Source organism: Gymnodraco acuticeps, unplaced genomic scaffold, assembly GCF_902827175.1.
Source record: "Gymnodraco acuticeps unplaced genomic scaffold, fGymAcu1.1, whole genome shotgun sequence".
Lineage (NCBI taxonomy): Eukaryota > Metazoa > Chordata > Actinopteri > Perciformes > Bathydraconidae > Gymnodraco > Gymnodraco acuticeps.
In genome coordinates this window covers 2,717,589-2,741,476 of record NW_022990701.1, presented here as the reverse complement: position 1 = coordinate 2,741,476, position 23,888 = coordinate 2,717,589, and the positions used below count along the sequence as shown (strand labels likewise).

The window sequence follows — 23,888 nt, the reverse complement described above, 5'->3', positions numbered from 1 at the left end:
CAACTTATGGGTATAATTGCAATTTGTGAAGTCCCGGCCCGGAGCCGTGTTCTGGTGCTCTCCGTTAGAACTACACCAGTGTCAGACGAGACATATACCACGTGATGACACGTTAGGCTCGTGTTGTGTTCAAGGACCCTGACCATGGCCAGGAAAAACAGGCACTTGCTTGTTTAATTATTTTGCGGTCTAGATCATTTGAATGTTTTTCTTTTCTGCGTGTGTTTATAAATTACCTCGAGGGCCGTACCAAATGGTCTCGCGGGCCGGAGGTTCCCCACCCCTGGTGTAAACAGAGCCATATGGTTCGCCACCTCTGCTTTTTTCTCTCAGGCTGTCAATGCCCATGTGAATAGCCCTGCTCATTTAATAAGCTTATGTTGCTCCATTGTTGTGATTGGTGGCAAAATGACAAGCTGGTGTTGTAATATCAAATCCCCTGTGTGATGGGAAGGTTAATCGTTAGTAGGAAAATACTCACAGCTCATTTTATTTATTTATTTTAGTTTGTTTGCTTAGTACTATGTATCTGTTTATTGGCTGATCCCAGTGTAATCATGGTATTTATGTGTGCTAATAGGAGGAAATGCATTCTGTAATATGTGTGTTTGTGTGTCTGCACGTCCATATAGTATTTAATACATCACTTTGTGTTTATAATATTTATTAAAGCACCCATTAATCCTTCATGTTGAATATGGGTCATGATCATGTTTTAAACATGCTGGATGGTTATCTCTCTTCTAATAAACATAATAAGGAGCAAAAATCATTCTCAATTTCTGGAGTTAAACGCAGTAACACTGTTATACAATTCCCTTAACCATTACTGCATTTGTTGTGCTGTGATGAATACAAATGTGCCTGGTACCAACAGAGATGCTGCAAGCCATGGTATGAATTGTATATCTGAACAATATTTGAATTTGTAAATCTCCCTGAGCTCAGAATATATTATTCTGAACGTGGTATTCTTAGCTCGGGGACCCTCCATGCTTTTTCACTCAGGAGGAAATGAGTAACTATAAGTTATGTGTTTATAAGTGTAACAAATTATAATGATCAGATTTATATTATACTTTAAAATTGCACAATATTGTATTTTAAAAATGTATTAAATGAATATGTTCAATATGAAAGGTCTGCATGGCAGAGCGCACCCACTGTAAAGACTGTATTAAGCAAGTGGACACATAATGTTCCCCATTGGTCTGTAGACTACCGTTTTAAAGCCTCCAGTATGTTGGCCATCGCAATTCAGTCAAATGCTGAACAAGATATGTTTAGGGGACAAAATATAAATATTTACTTTGATTAACGGAAAACAACTCTTCATGGGGTAAAGTTAGACAGTGGGTAATTTTCTCATAGACTTCTATGCATTCAGACATCTTTTTGCATCACAATAACCGACACAAATACTGTAATTGAACCATATAAACGTTATTTGCTTCAAAAAGCTGATTATTCACAAATTTCTTGCAATTATTCTTATATAGATAATTGTAATGTATATAAAGTATTCAACCACATTTTACTCTTACATTGCCAATCTTGTATTTTAAGATGTTTCTGCTGCATTTTAAATACAGAAAATAACTGCTATTAATGTCTCTGTGTTCTTCCTCTACAGCACAATTCCCTTAATTACTATTATCCATTCATTCACCAGATGTTTCCTGACCCGATCACCTGCACTATTCTCACCCTTTCACTACATATACCGGCCCAGATCCATTAATTCCCTGCTATACCAGGATGAAGTTGCCATTTGCTTCATGTCTTTGTTTCAAGGCCCCCAGGACATGACCCTGTCCGTCTGTATTTTACACAGCTTTTTCTGCTATCCTCTGGATTAAATTCGACTTCTGTTAAGACTTGCTACACATTCCCATGAGCTTTTGAATCTTTACTTTTGTGAATAAATCACTGAAGTGTTCTTTCCTGCCTCTACGTCTGCATTTTGGGACCTTCCCTCGTTTCCCTTCACACACCAGCTGTGAAATGCAGGTTTATTCAAAAGGTAGAACTCCATTTATTTGCTCATTTAACCTTAGTGATTGGTCAGGCTTCATATTTACTTGCTGCCATTGTCAAACACGACAGTAACTTCTGTTCAGTATCTCTACTGTGTATATTACCCACAGTTGCATCAGATCTCTCCCTTGGTCATTTTGGCCAAGTGTGTCATGTGAGTTTAAGAATTGACACACCACAAAATGAAGTGAAGAAGTTGTGTGATAACAGCTCAGGTAAGCAGATGTTTTATTTTTATTTTTTCTGATTGATTATATAAAGAGAAACACACCACATTTTACAGTTCATATTTATTCATGTTAAAGACAGAAGTATTATTTTTAACTCACACTATCTCTTCTAACCAAACGCTTGTTTTCTGACACATCATTATCTCCTGACTATGTTTACGGTAGATAAAAGTGATAGGCAACATTTAATTGATATATAGAGAGAGAAAGAAGAGAGAGCAATGAAAAACGTGTAACTTTCTGTGAGTTGTTACTGAGATCTGTGATTTCACACCCAGCCGTGCCTTCCTGTTGATGAACAAATGTGTTTAATGTAACATGAATCTCAAAAACACCTGTTTTCCTGTGAGAAAAAAACAGCCATATAATCTCTGGGAGCTAATTGTCACAGATGTTGTTCTTCTTTACATTGTGTTTCGGAAGTATTAAAAACTAGTTTAGTCTCATAATGGGGTTCAGGCAGAATACTTACTTCACTCACTCAATTTCCTGGACGCCTCACATGCAAATGAGGGTATTTGATCTAGTGGCTGTTGTTCGACATTGTAGAGGCGAGGAGATTGGCGACTGAGGTTGATAATTTAAAAAGGGAGTCTCTTCACTCAGGTTCCTACATTTATAAGCAACAGAAAAAAATTCTCCGCGCAAGAAATTATCTGAGCTGGCAGACATACAGATGAGTAATGTCTAGTGGTTAAAAGGGAAAGCAACCATGCTTCTTTTCAATGTGTGTAGGAACAAGATGGTGGCTTCCTGCAAGACTCCATTACAGGGTTCTACTAATCCAAACATGCAAATCTGTGTCTAAAAAGCATCCTTTGTAAATACTCATAACACAGTTTCAATGGGATTAGACTGGGGCAAGAAGAAAGGCTTGCCAATACAGTATCAGTACCATACCATAGCACATTGCTAAACACACAGTCAATACTTAGTCTTTAAAGGGGGCCTCTTTCCTGTAGTGTGTTCTTTAGGTTTCTGTGCATGTAAATGGTCTGAAAAGGCTAAAATCCCTTTTTTCTTCCAGAAGAGAGTCTCTCCCACACACTCCCCGCTGCCTGAAATGCCTCCATTGGACAACTTTGTTTACGTCCCGAACATAGTGACATCACTGCGTAACACTGAAACTTCTATAGAGTGGCGAATATAGATATATAGATATAATCTATCTATATGGCGCTGATCTTAGATACCTCTTAGTGTAGGAAAACAATTGTGACTTCACTTACGCTAATTGTAGTCTTTCTAGTTGCGTATTTTTCATAGTCTTATATTTCAACAGTTCTACGACAAACTGTGACTTTTTTGACATGGAAATAATTTTTTAAGATTGACAAACATCATATGTGTAATTCATGGCACAATTCAAACGGGATCGAAAGATACGTTTTCTCTCTTCATTGACTTCAATACATTATTTTTCCGAAATAAGGTCCCATGGACCGGAAGTAGATGGGCGTGACTTCGCCACTCTATTGGCTAGTGCTCCAACACATTGTACGTGATTGGCAAAGGGGCGGGACATCTCTAAGCTGTTGGCCAATCACAACAGACTGCACTCTGGTTTCAGACAGAGGGTGAGAAGAGGTGCTGCAGCAAAGGCAGTATACATGTCACAGGAGAGGAACAAAAAACAAATGTGACCCTAAGTCTATTGAGTGTGTGTTGATATAAGTCCAAATATATCAGATAAAAAACGCTCTTCATGATTTTCTAAAAAACATATTTTAACCAGTCAAGTGTGCAACCAGGTTTTAATTATACCAGAAAAACACTATATTCACACAAAATTGTAATATTGTATCTTCGCAATGATTGAGTCATCAGCATAGTAAGTCCTTCCTCTACTGGCACGGAAAATAGTGGTTAATAAGTTCAAGAATTCGGCATTGATTTTCCACTTGAACTGTGTCAGTGTGGCTGATTATTTTCTAGCAGCGATGCCTCTGATTGCAGGGGACAACACACAATTGAAGGCTGGTTAATACTTCAGTTGTTAACAAACTTGCAGTAGCCTTGATTTAACCATTGAGTTCAACAGGAATAATGTATGACCGAAGTGAGAGTCTGTGTAGTAAGGCAAGGCTTGGGTAGATTACACATTTAATACATCATATCAATTCAGTCGATTAATACAACGCATTAAATACAGAACTACACAACTTGCCCTTGTTTTTGCCATTTCTGATAAAGTGAGATTGCCCCAATAATGCACAATACCAAACAGAAGTTACATGGTCTTTAATTCTGTTTCATGGCCTTCTCATGCAAGCCCCAATTCTGCTTTAAATTACATTAATATTCATCTATGTGTGAAGTGATGGATGTCTGAACAAAGTGCTTCACCTCTGAAGGCATGTGTTTACACCGTACCTCAATTCAGTTTCAATATTTAATATCTCAACATGACCTCAACCAAATGGTTTCACCTGCCTAAACGTAACCATACACGATGCCTGTGGTGGAACCAGTTGTTCACACAGCTGTACTTGAGATTTTTCTAAATATGAAGTGAAACACAGCTTTCTAGTGTGACTCACTTTTTATTTTGATATGAGTCCTGTTGTTGTCAGCAGCTGTGAAGGTATCCAAGCCATTTTCCTTTCTTGATTGCAATAAATACTGTTTTAATCATGCTTTAGCTGCCATAAGATGACAATTAAAGGGTAGAAAAAGACACGGTTTGAATGGGTCTGTGCAAACATTCTGTCTTTTTGTCTAAAATGTATGTTTTGAAGATATGTTGAGAAAGAAAGGCATTACACTTTCTGTAAAACCTTTAGCTTTTGGAAAACTTCACATGTTAATGTTAAAAAATGTAATAAATAAACTGAAAATGTCCTTTGCCAGCGATCATCCACAGTACCTCTTAAACAGATGTGACTTGGTCCTTTTTCTAGGATAATTCTAGGTATTCCTTTTTGTTTTGTTTTTGCTTCTGTTGTATGCTACAAGTAATAAGTTCCACAGTCATTGTCATTGACAAATGTATCTAATAACACTGACATTTTCAAATAGAGATGAAATCAAACAAACAGTACCCTGTCTTTGTTGTGTGGGTGCAAATCTGTGTGTGTGTGATTCAGTTATTTGTTAAAACAATAATGTACTGCCCAGATATTGTTGTAGTTTGTCAGGATGATGTGTGTATTTGTGTGTGATGAACAGTGCCCATGTCACCACGGTATGAACAGACACACAGCAATATGTTGAGGAGAATACCTTGCAGAGAGAACAGCAGACAACAGTTCATTATTGCATGATTACCATATGCTTGTGAGACTGTGGGTTCAAACCTGATTCAGATCCAGCTGGTGATTCATGTCCCATCTCGTTCCATCTCCTCTCACTCCACGGTGCACTGCCTATTAATCAGAGGTGTCTTTTATTAGAGACACAACATCTTTAATAAGGCTTCGAAAATGTTTAGGATGAATGATGAAGGAATCATATTTTCTCATCACTGGTAATTTTTTGACTAAAGTGCCTGATGCCAGTTTGTATAGCAGGTGATGTCAGATTGAGTAACTCCTCTCTGAAGAAAACAAGAGGCCATCTGTGCTTTGAAGGAAATGAACACAAGCTTTTCACATTTAACTTTGAACAGTGTGTGTGTGTGTGTGTGTGTGTGTGTGTGTGTGTGTGTGTGTGTGTGTGTGTGTGTGTGTGTGTGTGTGTGTGTGTGTGTGTGTGTGTGTGTGTGTGTGTGTGTGTGTGTGTGTGTGTGTGTGTGTGTGTGTGTGTGTGTGTGTTTGTGTGTGTGTGTGTATCCCATGTATTTGCTAACTGCCAGTGATTCGCAGATAAAAGCCCACGGAGATGTGCAGTCACTAAAAGATTAACAGTGTGTCAGTGTCATATGATTCAAATTGCTCTGCATTATGAATGTAGTTTTTTATGAGTTTAAAAATACACAAGACTGTGAATTATTCAGCCACTCCCCTCACACTCTGAGAGGCTTTTGACTTGATGCTGCACAGTCACAGTGAGTTATGTGCCAAATACCGAGGAGCCCATCAGTGAGTTTAGATATTGGATGTGAAATGTTTGATGTGAAACTGCATTTATGTTCAGAACCACCGCTGGTAGAATATAATTCAAAACAAAAAGGGAGCAATTCGTTTATTAAGAGTAGAGGAATAAATGTAGAGTCAGAACATACCACCCATGTAGTGTGAACAAGGCAATTAACTGCCTTCCTCCACTTTTGTGAGTTTTTTCTATCAAAAAACTTTTTTAAAAGGTCACACTTGGAGAGTTTGAATGAAAGAAAAATCTCCTGTATATCATTTATAATTAAATGATTAATACCATTTACAATAATGTTTTTGGATTAGATCCACTTCTTGTTAACCAAGTCCCACACCCTAAACTAAAGGCAAAATAAAATCATACCAAATGATTCTCTGCTCATCCGAATCATACATATATGCATGATTCGAAAATATCTAATCTTGATTCATTATAGGATGCTGCCCAAAATCCACATTGGCAAATTGCGATCAGTGGGGAGCATGTCATGCTGGGCTTGAGGAGGCTTGATGTTTGACGCATAGAGCCGTGCGTGTAGACTGCCACCCAGTGAAAATGTGTCAAACTACAAGCCCGGATGAGTCATTCCTGCAGTCTGAACGCCTTCCTCAGCCCTGCTGCAGGGATCGGACTGGGTAATACATTAGTCTCTTTTAACATTCACAACTGATGGAGGCAATCTCAATGTCTGTGAAGATGGGGTTGAAAGGATTGTGTAGCTGGTGAGCATAGCGTGGAAAGACAGGAGGGAGGGAGAAGTGACAGAAGGAGTAAAGCCGGGATTTGGGGTGCTCTGAAGCTCTGAAGCAAGAACAACTCTGCCTGAGCCAACAGAGCAGAGCCACAGACAGCAAGCACTAACCATACAGAGCAGAAAACCACAGCGCTTGTCAACAGGACGGACAGAGGAGCAGGAACAGGAGATGTATGTAGGTCATCATTTTTACTTGGAAAAATAAACGCCAGCGACAATCCCGAATCCACATAGTAAAAACTCTACCAGAAAAAGTTTATTTTCAGTGGCTTACAAAATTACTGGTTCCAGAAGATTAAAATTAGACAGAAGCCACTGTTCTTTTTATAAAAACCTGGCATTGAACATGGTCCTCAAGGGCAGCAGGCTGCAAAAGGCTGTACACGTTTTCAACATCTTTGATTTCCTCTCTAACCTTAATGAGTAGCATATGTTGGAAAGAGGTCATTGATAGCATGACAGTTCATGTTTTTAGACTATTCAAAGCACAATTTCACCTATATAAGGAGCACACTGCACGTGTTTGTAATTGAAATACTCTCTACACTCTGCATTGTTTAGTATTCAGGACAACATGTGGTCCATTTAGGACTACGAAATGTGTAGTGCTATATCTGTAAACAGTGATTCAATTATTTCAGCAAGTTGATATCTACTATTTCAATTAAGCCAATGTCAAAAGCAAAATGCAGTATGTTAGTCGTGATTTATGGACTTCAACAATGAAATAACATCAAGATATTTTCCCTTAGAGGAGGCATTGAAAATCTAGCAGGAGAAGAAAAAAAGGCAGTGTGGAAACCTTGAACATAGTCCTGAAAGGAAATGCCACAGGTGTTTATCCATTAACTGAACTCCTCTCTTCCATAGCCTGCAGCGAAATTGCCATAAGTCCTCTAAATGACTGTAGAGTAGACTGTAGTCAATTTCCAGAGCCAAAGTTATACCGCAGTCCAGTCCAGCATGAAAAGTATTAAGTCAGGCGCTCTATTCATCCAGGGATAAATAGCTCTCCTTGCACTTCTCAAGTTAATCTCCTTATTTATGTGTCTTTTGTTGATAAATGTTTTGAAGCCTTGCATTTAATAATCCAAGAATGAATATGCATGTTAGGCACTTTCTTTGCCAAAGAGCTTTCCTTTTCAATCTGTGTTCAGTCACAACCTGAGATGCAGGATTCTGTTACATAATTACCCTGGGACAGGTCATTGTAGACAAGGGACATCTGAATTCATTGCAGAAAACGTCATTAAAAAAACTGCCATTAAGGTATGATAAATAAGATGTAATAACTGTCATTTATCAAGCTCTTTGTGCGCTGTGATTTATTTCCTATCTCACTTAAATATTGTCATCAATTGATGTGAATTATAGAGTGAAAATAAACGCACATTACTTACACCCAAAGGCTTAAATAGGCCATACATTTAAATTCTCCACATGTCCAACATCTCGTCTTCTCCCCTGTGTCACTCTCTGGAAATAACATCATTACGACATTTTTAACTAAGCAGCCCCGGGGCACTGAGCTACAGGATCGATCATCATCTGTCTCCCTCTCTCAGATGGCATCCTCATCATAAACTTTGTCAGTATGTAGTGTACAAACGCTCACAGTGAAAGCCCAGGAAACACATCGTGAAGGAGCGGTGACATTGACAAAGTGAGAGTGCGGCCATAGTGCAATGTAACAGCACGCTGCCACTTATGAAAACACCTGCTCCACGCTGTCAGCAACTTAACCTTCTATCACCTGAACTCCCACTGGAGGATTATATCTGACAGATGTAGGCCAGGAGGGGTTCAGGGGCGGGGTGACAGGGTGAGGTGGAGGGGAGGGATTGACAGAAGTGACTTCATCAGGAAAAGTTTGTTGGAGATGGGTGAAAATAGAAAAACAGCACAGAAAGAGAGAAGGGAGAGGCAAGTCTCTGAGAGTGGTGATTAGAAAAGGTATGAGGGGGCGGTGAATGAGAGACTTCATGAGCCTTTGCAACAAAAAAGAAGGTGTAATTGATATCTATACACACATCCATTTCCTGCTGCTCTTTCAGTGCCTGGTAACTGGGTCAAAGTTAAGTCAGGCAAGATGTCCAACATTGTGCAGCAAAGGTTAAGGGAGCACCATGATCTATTGGATAATTTGCATGCCTATACCACACTTTGTATTACATTGTGAAAAAATTCACTGGATAGTTAGATATGTTTGACCTGCTGGTGTGGTCAATGAAGAGTCAAGGGATCCCCAATATACACATTGATTGACTTGGCAGATATTTCTTTAAAGAGGACATATTATGCTTGTGTTCAGGTTCATATTAATATGTTGTGCCTCTACTGTGACATGTTTACATGCTTTAATGTTCAAAAAGTGCTTTGTTTTTCTCATACTACCTGTGGTGCAGTACCTCTTTCAGAAATTGTTTGATGCAGCCATCCATCAGTTGTCGAGATATATCACTCAAAAACAAAAACATCAACCTCATTTTGGCAGTCAAAGTACCAAAATAAATGTTAGGTGATCACCAAATTATTAGGTTTAATTCTCTGGAGAATATGTAACAATTTCTTGGCAATCCATCCACTATGTGCAGAGATAGAGTCGTAATCAAAGTGTTGGAAGGTCAACTCAAAAACGTCAAGCCCTTTGGCTAAATATAAGTTAGCTTAACTCTATGTTGTGTTCGGGTCTCCGGTGACCCGTTTCAAGTTAAAATTATAAAATAACTACGCTCTAGTTTTTTTTTATCGGAACAAGGCTTCATGATATCCTCCACAACAGCTATATAAACACTACAAAACAGATTTTGACCATTTTTGCCAAGTCTGAAGGTCTCTAAAAAAAAAAAGTGTATAATTTGCTGTTCGGGTCTGCGACCCAGCATAATTGTTGTGGGTCACTCGGGGTCAAATTTGGCCCAATCAAAATTCATCTTTGACTTTAGACGCCCCACCCCCTTCATCCACTGTAACAATCTATATATATATATATATATATATATATATATATATATATATATTGAGTGAATTGAATCACATGTTTTACTTAAATATGTGGTGTAATGTTTTTTGGGGCCATAAAATAAAATTACAACATGATTGTATGGTTATGAATGAATAATAAGTTAGTTATGATGTAATTAAAACAATATTGGATGATAGTCATTCTTTTTGAGTGTTTTGGACTGAGATAGATCATGGGTCAAAATTGACCCGCGAACACCATGAACGGTAACAGCTTTCGAACACAACACAAGGGTTAAATAAAAAATAACACTACACTTTGTATCATTTGTAATGCCTATTTGAGGACAAAAACAAACACGACTTCACTCCAGCCTTAAGGAGTTAATTCCTTGTCAGCACTGTTGTGGGTTTACATATAAAGGATGACAAATGATCTTTTTCACAGTTGGAAGGCAGCTAATGGAGCAGGCAGGCTTGTTAGACGAAAGGCACTTTAACAAGGACATGAGAGACACAAAGGACATTGAAGTGTTCCTGAATTAACTCATCCTTCACAAGATGACGGATTTAACATTTAGACTCTGAGAGGTGTCGTATTGTTAAATACATGATGTGAGAAGGATTTCAGTCCCTCCTTCAAGCCTGTCTAATGATGGCAAAACATGACTACTGACGTTGTGATGTATCTGTGAAGCAATATACAGATAAAAGGAGGTGTAGCTAAAAGGAGGTGTAGCTAAAAGGTGTAGAATTGTATTGTATGTATTTTAATGACATGTCATTTTGGCTGGATTGATTTAGTTGTGTTGATGCTTTAACTGTAAATATTTGAACAATTGGATGATAGGATGTCAGTTGGGTTTTATTAAAGACTTAGTGTTGATGTTTCTCCACCATGGCACCTGTATATTTCTTCAAATTGACCTCTTCAATTTATCTAGACCCCTAAATGTGAAACTTGGCCACTAGCTGTCTGGAAAAGAGATGCAGTGTATTGAAAAAAGAAAAAGAAAAAATAAGTTAATAAGAGCCCAAACAACTAATAAGATAACCAACTGAAGGCTTGATGATAAAACATTTTTTAAAACAACACTATCAATAATTGAGGCCTATTGAAGTAAGATTGTATTTGTTGAAAATATAAATAACACATATCTGATGTTTATCCAACAAAGGATACCAAGACCTAATGAGAAAATATTCAAAAAAAGGAATTTACTTAATTGGAATCTCAGAAATGAAAACTTTAAAATGTATGACTACAGACTTGATGGTTTATTGGAGAGTACAGTAAACATGTGCATCACTGCAGTGACAAAATAAACACCATCAAAAATTACTTTCACAACACTGGCAACCCATATGTTATGGTGTTATGGCAGCTTCAGCTGCTGTGTTTTGGCATTTTGCTTGACACTGTCTTCAGTGATAAGTACTTATCAGCTTAACCACTCATCTCTCTCAGTAAGTTATGACTGTTTAATCCCATCAACAACAGAGGGAGTGGGATTCAGTTTAGGCAGGCTAAAATGTTGAATCATGACTTCTGAAAACCCCACAGGCTAACTTCCTTTAAGCTTAGAAGACTTTTTCTAACATGATTAATTCTCCTTACTCTGCAGTAACTTTCCTCAAGCACAGCAACACAGGGAGTTTCACTAAAATAGAACAGTAGTTTCTCTCCTGCGTCACATGATTTGTAAAGGAGTTATTATGGTGAGTGTGGCTGAGTTTTGGGCGTATCTTAGTTTTCTTTTTTCAGTTGGATGATTGAGTTCCTACCATTTGAGTTTTACTGCACTGAGCAGATAGCACAAGCCAGTGTCTAATTTATTTTACTTCTTGGACATTGTCCACAGATGATTTATAAGCTCCTGTCACAGACTCCTGATTGGGTCCTTCCTGTTAAACAAGGCAGCATTAGCCTAAACATATGAGGACACCGTTGTCGAGGTCAGCCCCCTGCACACCTTACCGGTTGACACCTTTCTGTATTTGAGATAAGGGTGTCAGAGGGTGTGTGTGTGTGTGTGTGTGTGCTGCGTGCGTGCTGCATGCGTGTGTGTGTGTGTGTGTGTGTGTGTGTGTGTGTGTGTGTGTGTGTGCGCATGGGTTTTTTGTTTCTCTACTGCTACATATTGTTGTGCACCAAAAAACCAATCAAATTCCTTGTAGTCCCATGTGAAATCCTAGACCATATAGGCTTTGTACGCAAAAAAAACCTGTAACTGTCTTCCAAAATATGAGGATAAGAAACACCTTACAATTGAATGCAATCTAGTTGTATTAGCTCTTATATTAGAAAGTACAAGAAAAGTATGTATTTTGTTATGGGACTCTTGCATTAGAGTACAATCTAACATTGATTGATGATTGTATTGTATTGCAGAGTACAAGTGTTTGTCACATTGGCACCCTATTCATCATTTTTTGTAAGTATGAAAAAGGTAGTGTGGTAGATTTAGGTTGGAGACAAAAGAGACTGATTCAGAGCGGTACACGCACAGTTCAGTACACTCAATATTGATTTGGACTGAATGGTCGGATGAGAATCGGAAAAAAGGAGATTGAGCCTCCACAGCCACCGTACTTGTTGTGACTAGGAACAAGCAGCCGGGCTAACCACTAGCTAAGCAAAGCAATGGCTGAATATTCTCACGTTAAAAAAACCAAATTGGTTTTGAAAGGTCTTAAAAAAGGGTAAGTGTTTATTTTAATGAGTAACATTAATCGCTTGTGTCTGCGGTGTTATTCACGGCTTGCTAGCTGTGTTTGTATAACCAAAGCTAAAGCTAGCTGATGCTAACACGTTAACGTAAATAAGCAGTCTTAAACTTTTAACAACCAGCATGGTGACAGGCTGCTTAACATCTTCAATCTAACTCGGCTGTTTGCAACTAGTTCAAAAATACGTTAGCTCCTTGTTTAACTCGTTGGCTCTCTAATAAATCAAAGTGTTTTATTTTCGAATAAACGAATTGCCCCAAAGTAGCTTTATCGTTAGTTCAACATCCAAAGTAAAGTTAGATAACCTCAGTTTAACATTTTTTCGCAGAAGTGCATTAAGTCTGTCAAAACCCATGAATACAGTCAGTACCAGATGCCAAATAATACTGCTAAATGATAAGACACATGAGATCAACTCCATACGTAACGTAAAAGTGTGACAAGAAAACAAGATGTTCATAGAAAACACAAACTTAAAAAGGGCTCCATCATTGTGAAAAAATAAATAAAGGTTAACGTTAGTTTGACTCTTGACTTCTTTAGCAATCTCTGAATAAAACACGATAGTTGGAGGAGAAAAATATCAGTGCCTCGTAACTTAGCTTTATATGTCATTACTGTTTTTAATTTGAGGCACTTCTGAGTTTCTTAATTAGAGGTAATTATTAACAATTAAACGTAAACATATAATTCACTTTGTTGTTATGATTTTAGATTAAAAAAAATGTATTCTCATTTATTTAGAGACATCCAGTGTTTAACCTCTCACCTCGCTGCAGTGATGTTCAGGGACATAACTGTTGTGTGTGGTTACAGCTGAGATAGCATTCACTTTCAATCAGAGAGGCGGTTACAAATGCTGTTCCGCCTGGTGTTTAGTAAATCTTTGTAGTCAACAAGATTGAGTATTTTCTGAAGGTCCTGCAGCTCCGGTCCTAGATCGATACTTTGTTTGGTTTTTCATCTTAAAAAGTTATTAATATATCAGTTATTTGTCGTTGATTTTAAGAGTATTGCAGTTGTATTCACAAAGACAACATATTCCTCTTCCATGGATGAATTTGCTAACCTGACTTTTTCATTTTTTTCACAGGAAAAAGAAGAAGAATAAAGATAAGAAGAGTAAAGAGGGAGAAGAAGAAGAAAAACCTGATATTGTTTGTATGTCTATCTATTGTTTGTCAAAAATATTGCAGACCACATATGTTTGATATCCTCTTAATGGTCCCATTAAGCTGTGAATATACTTGTCGCATGTAATGTTGGTGGGTGGGACAAATGAATACAGACATATTTCTCATTCTGGTATCTGCATATCAAAATCAGCCAATAATAACACAATCAGTGCCTTGAATGTTTTTCTTAAAGGTCACCTATTATGCAAAATCCACTTTTTCATGTATTTTACACATAAACATGTGTAAAGAGATTCTAAAAGTTTCAGGAAAAAAGATCCCCTCTCTTTTTGTCCTGATCCATTTATATAAAAACCTGTCTGAAAATAAGCTGATCAGATGTTGGCCACTTTATGATGTCATAACGATTTTTTTGCTTGTGTAACCATTAGCCAATCACCAACCAAGGTGCGTTGGTGCGCAGGGCTAATGCTAATAATGCTAATGCCAGCAAATACAATGGCGGCTTCACAACACTTTTCAGAGTTTTACGGGGCGTGGTTTGCAATTCGCCACGCCAATCGAAATGGGTACTTTTGCTCCCCAGGATAGTACCACCTCTCTAGCAGGCACTAAAAATGGGGGTAAAAGTTCTCGGAACTAAGTACTCTTTTTGGTGTGAACGCAAAATTCCAGGCACTAACGGAACTAAATGGGAAAAGTACTCCGGTGTGAACGTGCCTATTGTGTTATTTTTTAACCAAATATCTCTCAGAGGGGAGTGGCCCCTTATTTTCATCTAAAGTAACAGACAGAGATTCAGCACTTTTGAAACAGGGCTGAAACAGTTTGGTATTTGGAGCCAAACACTTCAGAGACATGTTTGTATATATCTGATACTTATAATTAGGGCCGGGACTTTAACGCGTTAATTAAGATTAATTAATTACACAAAAATTAACGCGTTAAAAAAATTAACGCATTTTAATCGCACTTATTTTTGCACCGCGGAACGTTTCTCACTGGATGAGTTTCAGGCGTACCGATTATACTGGAGCACCAACTAACGTTCATGACTTCAGACAACAACAAACCACAGTGAACAACAGTGGGAAATGTTATTTTAAAAAACGGACGGATGGAAGCGTCGATAAGAGCACGGTTGTGTGCAAATTATGCAAAAAGGAATTCGCATATCACCGCAGCACATCAAGCCTCAAGTATCACCTCAATGCAAAACATATAGCAGCTAGCGTGGACGTTAGCCTCTTTTATCGCGTTCACACCAAAAAGAGCCGGTACTAAAATTAGTTCATGAGAACCTTTTTACCCCCACGAAAGTCCCTGCTAGAGAGCAGAGAGCTGCTAGAGAGCAGGGACTTTCGTACGGCTCTCTTGTGAGAAAAGAGCTATATTTCTGATTGGCTGGGCGGATTGCAAACCACGCCCCGTAAAACTCCCAAAAAGTTTTGTGAAGCCGCCATTTTATTATCCTCGCATTAGCATTATTAGCATTAGCCCAGCGCAGAAACGCAGAGAGACTAATTTATGGCAACACAAAATAAAACATGGGAGCGGTGGAGATGAGGAGGTGTCGGCGTTCTGGCGATTTACTCGGAAGGCTGCTGGGACTCCCAGCAGCTTCTACTGAAGCCAGTCCCCAACTCCTGGGACTTTGGGCGGCAGTATACGCCGTGAAGTGGTTTGCGGCCTGCCAGTAAACCCAAAGCAGAAGAAGAAGAAGTGACGTCAGCGGCTTCATTTGCCTAATCCTCCCCCAGGTTCAAAGAGTTCTCATGAACTAAGTTCTCATGAACCTTTGTGGGAAAAGTACTGCGGTGTGAATGCGCCTAATGGTATACTAAAATCCATGTGAAAAAAATTGCTTCTCACTGTTCTTAGGTCAAATATTTATATGTGATTAAAAATGCGATTAATTTCGATTAATTAATTACAAAGCATCTAATTAATTAGATTAATTTTTTTAATCGAGTCCCGGCCCTACTTATAATATATTAATGAGAAACAGTATAATAGGGGACCTTTTAAAAGAACTAGAGTTTTCTGAGTGAAATATTCTCCTTCAAGCTTCTGTGGCTTTCAAGCCCATAGCAGCATCCAGTTTCATTTTCACCTCGTGACATGTGTCCCTCTGCTCGCCAGGTGGCTGGTGGTGCGTCAGCAACTTCGGGGACATCACTGGATCGGTTGCCATAGAGATGCAGAACTTCTCGTACATCCATGCCCTGGACAGCGGGCTCTTCACAATCGGTGCACCGCACAAAGGTAAGAAGACGGTTTCAGGCTCCGGGTCACTCGCACAGCTCTGGGGACTTTTACACACTTTGATCACTTTTTCTCAGCACAGTAAAACTTCTCTATATTGAGGGGAATAGTTGAAAGGGGGAGTCCGTCCTAAAATATTATAGTCAGTTGCAACAACATTTATTTGGATTGACACATTAATTTAATATTTGATATTACATTTTGTATTGAACTGCCATAATGTAATATCTACTGATATATGTAGCACACAGAAAAAGAGTGGGACATTACCTGGAAGACATTGAAAATAAGGATTATAATGCCAAATTAGCTGTTTAGCATTTTCATTTTGCTGCATTTTAGATGAAGAACTCCTTTATGTGCCCACTAATGCTGTGGCTGTACAAACTTGAAAGACCTAATTTTGAGTGTACTGTAGGTTGGCTGCAGGTGTTTCTTTTGCCTTCTGCCCCAAAATAAGTAAGTATTTAAGTAGTAAATCCAGACAGCAGACTGAAAAAGCTGAACAGTGGTTGAGTTAAGGGTAAGGACGGAGCTAGTTTTCACTCACTTCTGCCTCTGGGCATACTGAGGGAGTGCTGCTCACTGAATGAAACACTACTCACAATTAATTCAGTCCACGTTTTGTGAGAACCAGAGGAAACGGCTGGGAGATTGAAACATCCCAAATCCCTTAGTGGGTCCTCATCCTCTCCATGCACATAAGCTCGTTTATAGGAGATGAAAGTGGATACGAGCTAGCAGTATAAAGGGAGAGATTAGAGATTTCCCCTCGCTACTGGTTATTTCCTGCACAGACGCCCTGCTGTGGACAATGCAACGTCTCACTGAAAGAAAGTGTTCACATTCTTCTTCAGGTCAGAGGACCATGCTGATGTTCTTTTGACCACTCCAAGGGTCGCCACATGACATATTTCAAAGATAATCAGCCTTTGGAAGAAGCAGCTTGTGTCACATGTTACCTTTACTTTATTAATGCTTTCCTTGTTAATGTCTTGCAGACTCTGCTCTCCTTTGACCTGATGCCTCTATGACGCGATACACATTGAGCTTAACTTTGAATTATTGTAAAGGTAGCAAGTGACCTAATCACAGACATGTCACTTTTAGGAAATCATAAGGAACCCAGGAGACCTCAGTGTGAAAGAAAGCATTTAAATGCAACACGATACTTCCTCCCTTATCTTATTCTAAATGTGTCGGTGCTGATGAAATGGACCCAGATCACTACCTAGCAGAGGGTTTGCATTATTAATTAAAATAAGTGCATTACTTAAACATGAAACAGGTCTTTAGTATAATTACCCTATGAGAAGAGATTAGGCACATTTTGACGATGGCACATTAAAGTTACACAGTAAATAATTGAATTAGTCAACAATTGTTATTGTGTGGGAAAGTTTGTTCTGATAAATAAAGATCAGAGTTTGGTTACGGGTCAATCATCTCACATTACAACATTTTTAACTTTGCTGCCTGTTACAACTGTATTGGTGTGTTTAAGAGGTAGAGAGGAGCCTCATTTATAACTACTAATCGGAATTTTAATAAAAATCTGTGTATGGGCCAATATAAAGACAAAGCAATACTAATAACTGTAAAATCTCTTAAATGTAACCCTTGTTTATTTAGAGGATGAAGGACCTGACCCTCCAGAACAGCTGACAGCCGTCAAGGTCTCAGACACGAGGTGAGGAAGAAGATACAAACTGTGCAGAGTATTTACATCCACTGATAATCCTTTAGATGTACTACCTCACTTCTGCAAGGACTTTTTATTGTGTTTAAATGTACAAGAGTAATTTACCCTGTCCTCATGGAGGTGCTTCAGTTGTGCATCTCAAATTAACTCTCTTATAAGTGTTAAACTTGTATTTGTTTACCACCTTTTTTGAAGAGTTGCTATAAAAGGTGCTTAACAATGAAAATGCCAACAACATATTCACAAGGTTTAAATAATAGGTCATTTCATTTTGTGTAAAAGACGTTACAGATACACTTGTAAACCTTTCTTGTTTGAAGAGATGATAGTATTGAAAAGCCATACAAAATTAAGCTTATCGGCTTTAAAATGTTTTTATCAAATTCTGTGTTTGGTCTTTTGAGGCAGTGAGTATTTGACTGCTGTCGTCAAATGTAATGTGGTAATGTCTTGCCGTTGCAGGATAGCCTTAAAGTCTGGATATGGCAAATACCTGGGTATCAACTCAGATGGGCTGGTGGTGGGCCGCGCCGATGCCATTGGCTCCAGGGAACAATGGGAGGTGGTCTTCGAGGGAGTGAGTGGATCTTTTCTCCTGATCTTGGTGCATGTGTAGATTTAACCCAGCAGGTCAAATGGGATAAAAAGAAGATGGTCTCAAACACAGGGCGATCCACTGTAGATGTAAGACTTGATTACAGACTGTAGAGAGAGATGACGGGAAACTGGTAATCAATGAGGTCAGAAACAAACAGTGGACATTAGATATTTATATTTTTGGACAGTCTTATGAGTTAGTGTTTTATCCCCATTGATGAAATAATATTTGAATGTTGTTTGTATTACATCTGATGACTATATTACTCATTTGTTTAGCATAGATCCTTAAATTCCAAATTGTAATTGCTAAATGACTACGGACCCATGTCCCCCACTTCTTTACAGCTTATATTTGTTATTGTCCTCTATAAAACGGGATTATTGAGTCAACTTACTATAACTATATACTAAATGATTTTGTCTTTATGGTGTGTTTCTCCGTTTCAAACTGTATACATTGATATGAAAGTGAATGTATTCTCCCAACTTGTTCTAATATGATGAACTAATTGGGGCTTAGTGGGCAGTCATCTTCAGAGCTACTTAAGCTACTTAAGTCGTTATCCAAGCAAAAATGTCAACATGTCCTTGGGTTCAGCTTCTTAAATTTGACAATTAATACCTTTCTTGTCATATATCATAATAAACCGATTAAGCAGGATTTGTGCCGTGTTTTAAATAATAATGAAAACAATTGGGATGGGCATTTTGACGTTTTGTTGACATGGCCATTGTAAATTGCACGATAAATTGCACATCGATTGATGATGAAAATAGTCTTTAGTTATGGATAATGCACTAAGAACTACTCTTGTTAAGATGTATTTTTAAGTTCAAGTTCTCCATGGATTCCCATATAAACAACTTTAATTGGTTGAAATAAATAAACATATGCTTTGCCGTTGAGGCACATCATGAACAAAGGGACACTTTTTCTATCGCTGTCCCGTGCCTTTCACGGCTCGCCTCACGGCAGATTGGAGAGAAATAACACTTCATTATGCAGAATGCGTTTACCTTATCACTTTAGTGCACTGCTCGCTTTGATGCTTTGTTGAACCTATAAACAACCTGCCCGGCACAACCTTGAGACTCTTTTACATCAAAAATGAGGCAACCTTTCATGCCTGTCACAACAACCAATCCCACTGCAATTCTATCTAATCTACTGCCCCCTCCTCTGTTTTCCTTCTGTTCTGCCTCAGGGTAAAATGGCTCTCCTGGCAGCAAATAGCTGTTTCATCTCCTACAGTGAGAGCGGGGACCTCGAAGCCAAGAGCAAGACAGCAGGGGAGGGCGAGATGCTGAAGGTGATGTGTAAATTGTGTTCTTCCACAAGGTTGCACGTTAAGCCTTTCGTTTTAAGCATGCAATCTCTGTGAGGTCCCGACTGTGGAGATGGAAGGGGTAGATGTTCGTGACCTCTCTCCGGGGGGGGTTCAAGGTATTTATATTTAATGCAAATCTTCTCTCTCATTGTTTTTTTTTACCTGAATGATAATCAGATCCGATCAGGTGTGGAGCGAGAGGTCAAGCGTAAAGATGACATTGCTGAAGAGGACCGGGGCAACGTGAAGACATGCGAAGTCACTTATGTGTACGTAACCTCCACTTTGTTTAACTTGATAACAAGCAGCTCAATCAACAACAAATGAAGGAAACCCATGATGGCTTCTCTCTGAATATAACTTCCTAATAACTGCCTGACATTCTCCGTTCGGTTCAGTAGACCCTTTGTGCTGCATATAGTGTGAAATAAGAGCCAAGTGCTATCAGATAAAGTGACAAATACAAAGCCCTAGCTCTGTAAATAGGAAACAATTATCACACATAAATATTCCTGGCAAGCCCGGGGAAAAGGCCATGGATGTATAAAGAGAAAGGGACGGTAAATGTTGTGTTGACTTTAAATATATTAACAGTCTTTATACAGAATTGCACCACCTTTAACTCTTCTTGCCTCTAAAATGGAAGTCGTCTGATAGGGTTCGCAGTTTGACATTAATGTGTTTTAATATGTTAGTAAAGGTTTGCTGCTCTACAGTAAAATGAACCACTTTCAACAGTACAACAACTCAGCTTCACAAATTGCCATCAGAGCATTTGCGTACAATGAGAATTGGTGTCTTGGGTGCTCTCCATTTATACACAGTATTTTATTTATTTATTCATTCACAAGTTTAAATACAAATACACGTACAGCCATAAGACATAATGGAGACATGTTAGATGGGATAAGCTATAGGAAGACACTAAACAGAAAGTATTTACATTACATATTACATATACAATATATATATTAATTGTACACAGCTATCATACAGTGTTATATACATACAGACTCACATAGAAACAGTAATTAAAATGTGATTTAAATTCATGGAAAATGTATAGTTGAAATGCTTTATGTTCCTATTCAAAAACAGAGAACTTATTATGCAGCACATGGAGTATCTCTTGTATTTCTTTATCCTGCTGTTTTAAACCCTGGAGGTGGCTTTTGCCTTTAAGCTGTAATAATTACACTTTGACAGCAGCCTGATGTGTTGTAGTTTGAGCAGTAAACCTTCCAGCCTCCTTTGGTATGAGTACTGAAGCACTTTGTTTTGATTGAGGGGAAAATTGATGGTGATATCCTTCCCATTATCTTCACATTGTGTCAGAAAGCACCGGCAAGACTTTGACAACAAAATCGCAGTGTGTGAGAGGACAGGGTTGAGTTACCGCCTCATCAGTCTCGCGCCTTTAAAGATGCAATTGATGGTCTCCTGTTAGAGTTGGAAGAGAAAGTAGGCAATCCCACATTTCAGCTTCCGATGCTGGAAGTGTTTTATACACGGGCCGCCTGTAGCTTATTAAGTTCTAGGCAATATGTTTGAAGCGCTTTTTTTGCTTGGCATGCTTTGGATCGTGTTCCTGCTCTATTATTTCTTTTAGATGAATGCTGGGGAAATGGACTCATCATGTTGACATGTTGATAATAGCTGCCCTTGAGCCTGCGTCTTGATGTAGTGTTTAGCGTCTAAGGCCTTTCAGGATGGAGAGCAGCCCGGGAATCATAAAACACAGGCAGAGCAGAGAGACTAAATATCAAGGAAGTTTCTGACTAGATGCCTCAGTTTGTTATGGCACTTCTGTGGTAGATATGTGAACGCATTATTAAGATTGCTTATATTACAATAACAGATTATTTTAAGATGACCCATGTACATTTACATGTTCATGAAGGTTCACACTGACAAAGGGAGGATTAAGTTCACACAGTGCAGTGGTACCTTTTTTTACATATATAATTGAGCTGAAATTTGAATAGTAAAAACATTTCCACTTTTTAATTGGTAGTTATATTACATTATATGTTGATTTGTGGCAGCTAGTCAGATTAGACATTAAGCTTTAGTATTTAGCTGCTATTTTCAACATTTAGATATTCTGCTTTTTTGAATAATCAGGCTTATTGTTTGGATTGGATTGTTACCGTTAGCTTCTATCGCCTCAGTGTCAGTCCTCAAAAGAGGATTAGTTGTAATTATTGTATGTATTTTGAGGGTCTGAAGTCTGTTTATGTGTGGTGGATTCTGGTGTTAAGTCATTTGCCTTTGCTCATCCTTTTTTATTCTTATTAATGTCTCTGTGTGGTTTGCAGGAAAAAGTTTCAGAGTTTTCAAGATCGACGGCTCCGGGTTAATGAAGGAGACTCCTCCGAGCTCAAGAAAGCCAGAACGGATGGGAAGTTTCATGAACAATTGCTCGACAGGTGAGAAAATAAGCTCATTAGATGTGTATCTCAAACTCTGATTTGTTCATTCAGGTATTAAGAAATATACACAAAAGAACAGTTGAGCTGCTAATTCCTAGTTTTCACTAACGGTATTCAAGTTGTGCTAAATAAAACATTGAAATACTAGGCTAATGAAAGATTGGCACTTGAGTTTAATTTCTGAGGATTAATACAAACACACTTTATACAACATTTTTGAAAATGTGAAAATAACAAGTTGCAATGAAATGTTCTTAAATATGTTTTCTTTAAAAAAAAACTACTATACAAAGCTGCACATTTACTTGTAACTCTATTAAAACCCAAAAAGCAATTACTTATACCAACACAGTGGAATATACATATATTAGACACATAGACAATGCTCAGTAACAACACTGACTGTAACATGTCTTTCCTCTCATTACAGGAGAAGCAAAATGAAAGCAGACCGGTACTGCAAGTGAAGACTCTACTTTTAATTTCTTTGCTACGGTCTTCATTTGTAAATGTTTTACCATTTGATATGACATTTAATAATTTTCCTATTTTTCTTTTTTTTAATAAAATTACATGGTCAAATTAGTTGTGTTGGTATTTGTGTGTTGCTTATATTGAATTCATCCTAATGGTGACAATACAATAATTGTGTTCACCCATTGGCAAATTCTGTAAATAAATAAGTGTATCCTTTGTAGCAGTGATTTAGTAAGTAAAAGAACCAATACAGCAACTTAAAATAAACATACATGTAAGATTCCAATAAAAGTCCTACTATCATATGCCAAAGAACTTAAAGGATCATTAGTAAAAGATCCTGTTTTGCAGGCGAATGCCCCTGTGAGGGATTTATAATGATATTGTTAATACTTAATACCTAAAGTTTGGTATACAGTGATCCACTTCAAAGTATTACAGAATTAATCGGAGGGGTTATGGGGTGCAAAAAAAGAAAAACAAAGTTCTGCTACGCACATTTTGGTACCACTTTACAATAAGACTACCCTTATAAAGGGTTTACGAATAGTTTGTAATTCATTTATTAATTAGGTTGTGAACACTAAATCATTAATAAGCTTTTATAAGACATGAGATAAACAGGGCAACTGCAACCGGTTGCTTGTCAAAAAGTGAGCCCACATGTATCTGTACTGCTAAGCCTTATATTGGCTACTTAGCTTACTTCATCTTCTTCCTCAGCCAGCATCCTTGGTATGTGTTGTTCACTTAGTTGATTCTCGCTAAGTAGCCAATATAAGGCTTAGTCATCTTGCCAAATAGTGAGCCCACATTTATCTATACTGCCAAGTCTTATATTGGCTACTTAGCTTACTTCTTCATCAGCCAGCATCCTTGGTATCTGTTGTTCACTGAGTTGATTCTCGCTAAGTAGCCAATGTAAGGCTTAGTCGTCTTGCCAAATATTGAGCCTATGTTGATCTATGTTAGAACTGGTTTGTAAATGGGTCTTAATGATTCATAAAGTGTTTACAACCTAATTCATAACCTAATTATAAACCCTTTATGATTTAAAGGGTTTACCCTTTATAAGGGTAGTCGTATTGCAAAGTGGTACCCATATTTTACTTACTTTTGTTTTGTCAGAGCAGATAATGTATTATTGTATCATTATATGACCATATTTTTGGAATAAAATGTGGTTGTAAAAGATAAAGAC

The 23,888-nt window shown here is 38.1% G+C and overlaps 1 protein-coding gene across 1 annotated transcript; it reads left to right on the top strand.

Annotated features, from left to right (window-relative positions):
• Positions 1 to 12,534: 12,534 nt before the first annotated feature.
• frg1 (FSHD region gene 1) lies at positions 12,535 to 22,795 on the top strand. The gene is made up of 9 exons (XM_034231539.1): positions 12,535 to 12,720; positions 13,841 to 13,908; positions 16,026 to 16,148; positions 17,781 to 17,838; positions 18,313 to 18,427; positions 19,656 to 19,760; positions 19,956 to 20,047; positions 22,097 to 22,207; positions 22,641 to 22,795. Exons 1-9 carry the CDS (start codon positions 12,662 to 12,664, stop codon positions 22,675 to 22,677), a joined length of 768 nt encoding a protein of 255 aa, XP_034087430.1. The 5' UTR covers positions 12,535 to 12,661; the 3' UTR covers positions 22,678 to 22,795.
• The last annotated feature ends 1,093 nt before the right edge of the window (positions 22,796 to 23,888 follow it).

What these genes read in the sequence shown, in the direction of transcription:
- frg1 (XM_034231539.1), top strand. Translation starts at nt 12,662, where the DNA reads ATGGCTGAATATTCTCACGTTAAAAAAACCAAATTGGTTTTGAAAGGT. An exon ending in AGAAAAACCTGATATTGTTT is followed by an intron (nt 13,909 to 16,025) that starts GTATGTCTATCT and finishes TCTGCTCGCCAG; the next exon opens with GTGGCTGGTGGTGCGTCAGC. An exon ending in GGGAGGGCGAGATGCTGAAG is followed by an intron (nt 19,761 to 19,955) that starts GTGATGTGTAAA and finishes AATGATAATCAG; the next exon opens with ATCCGATCAGGTGTGGAGCG.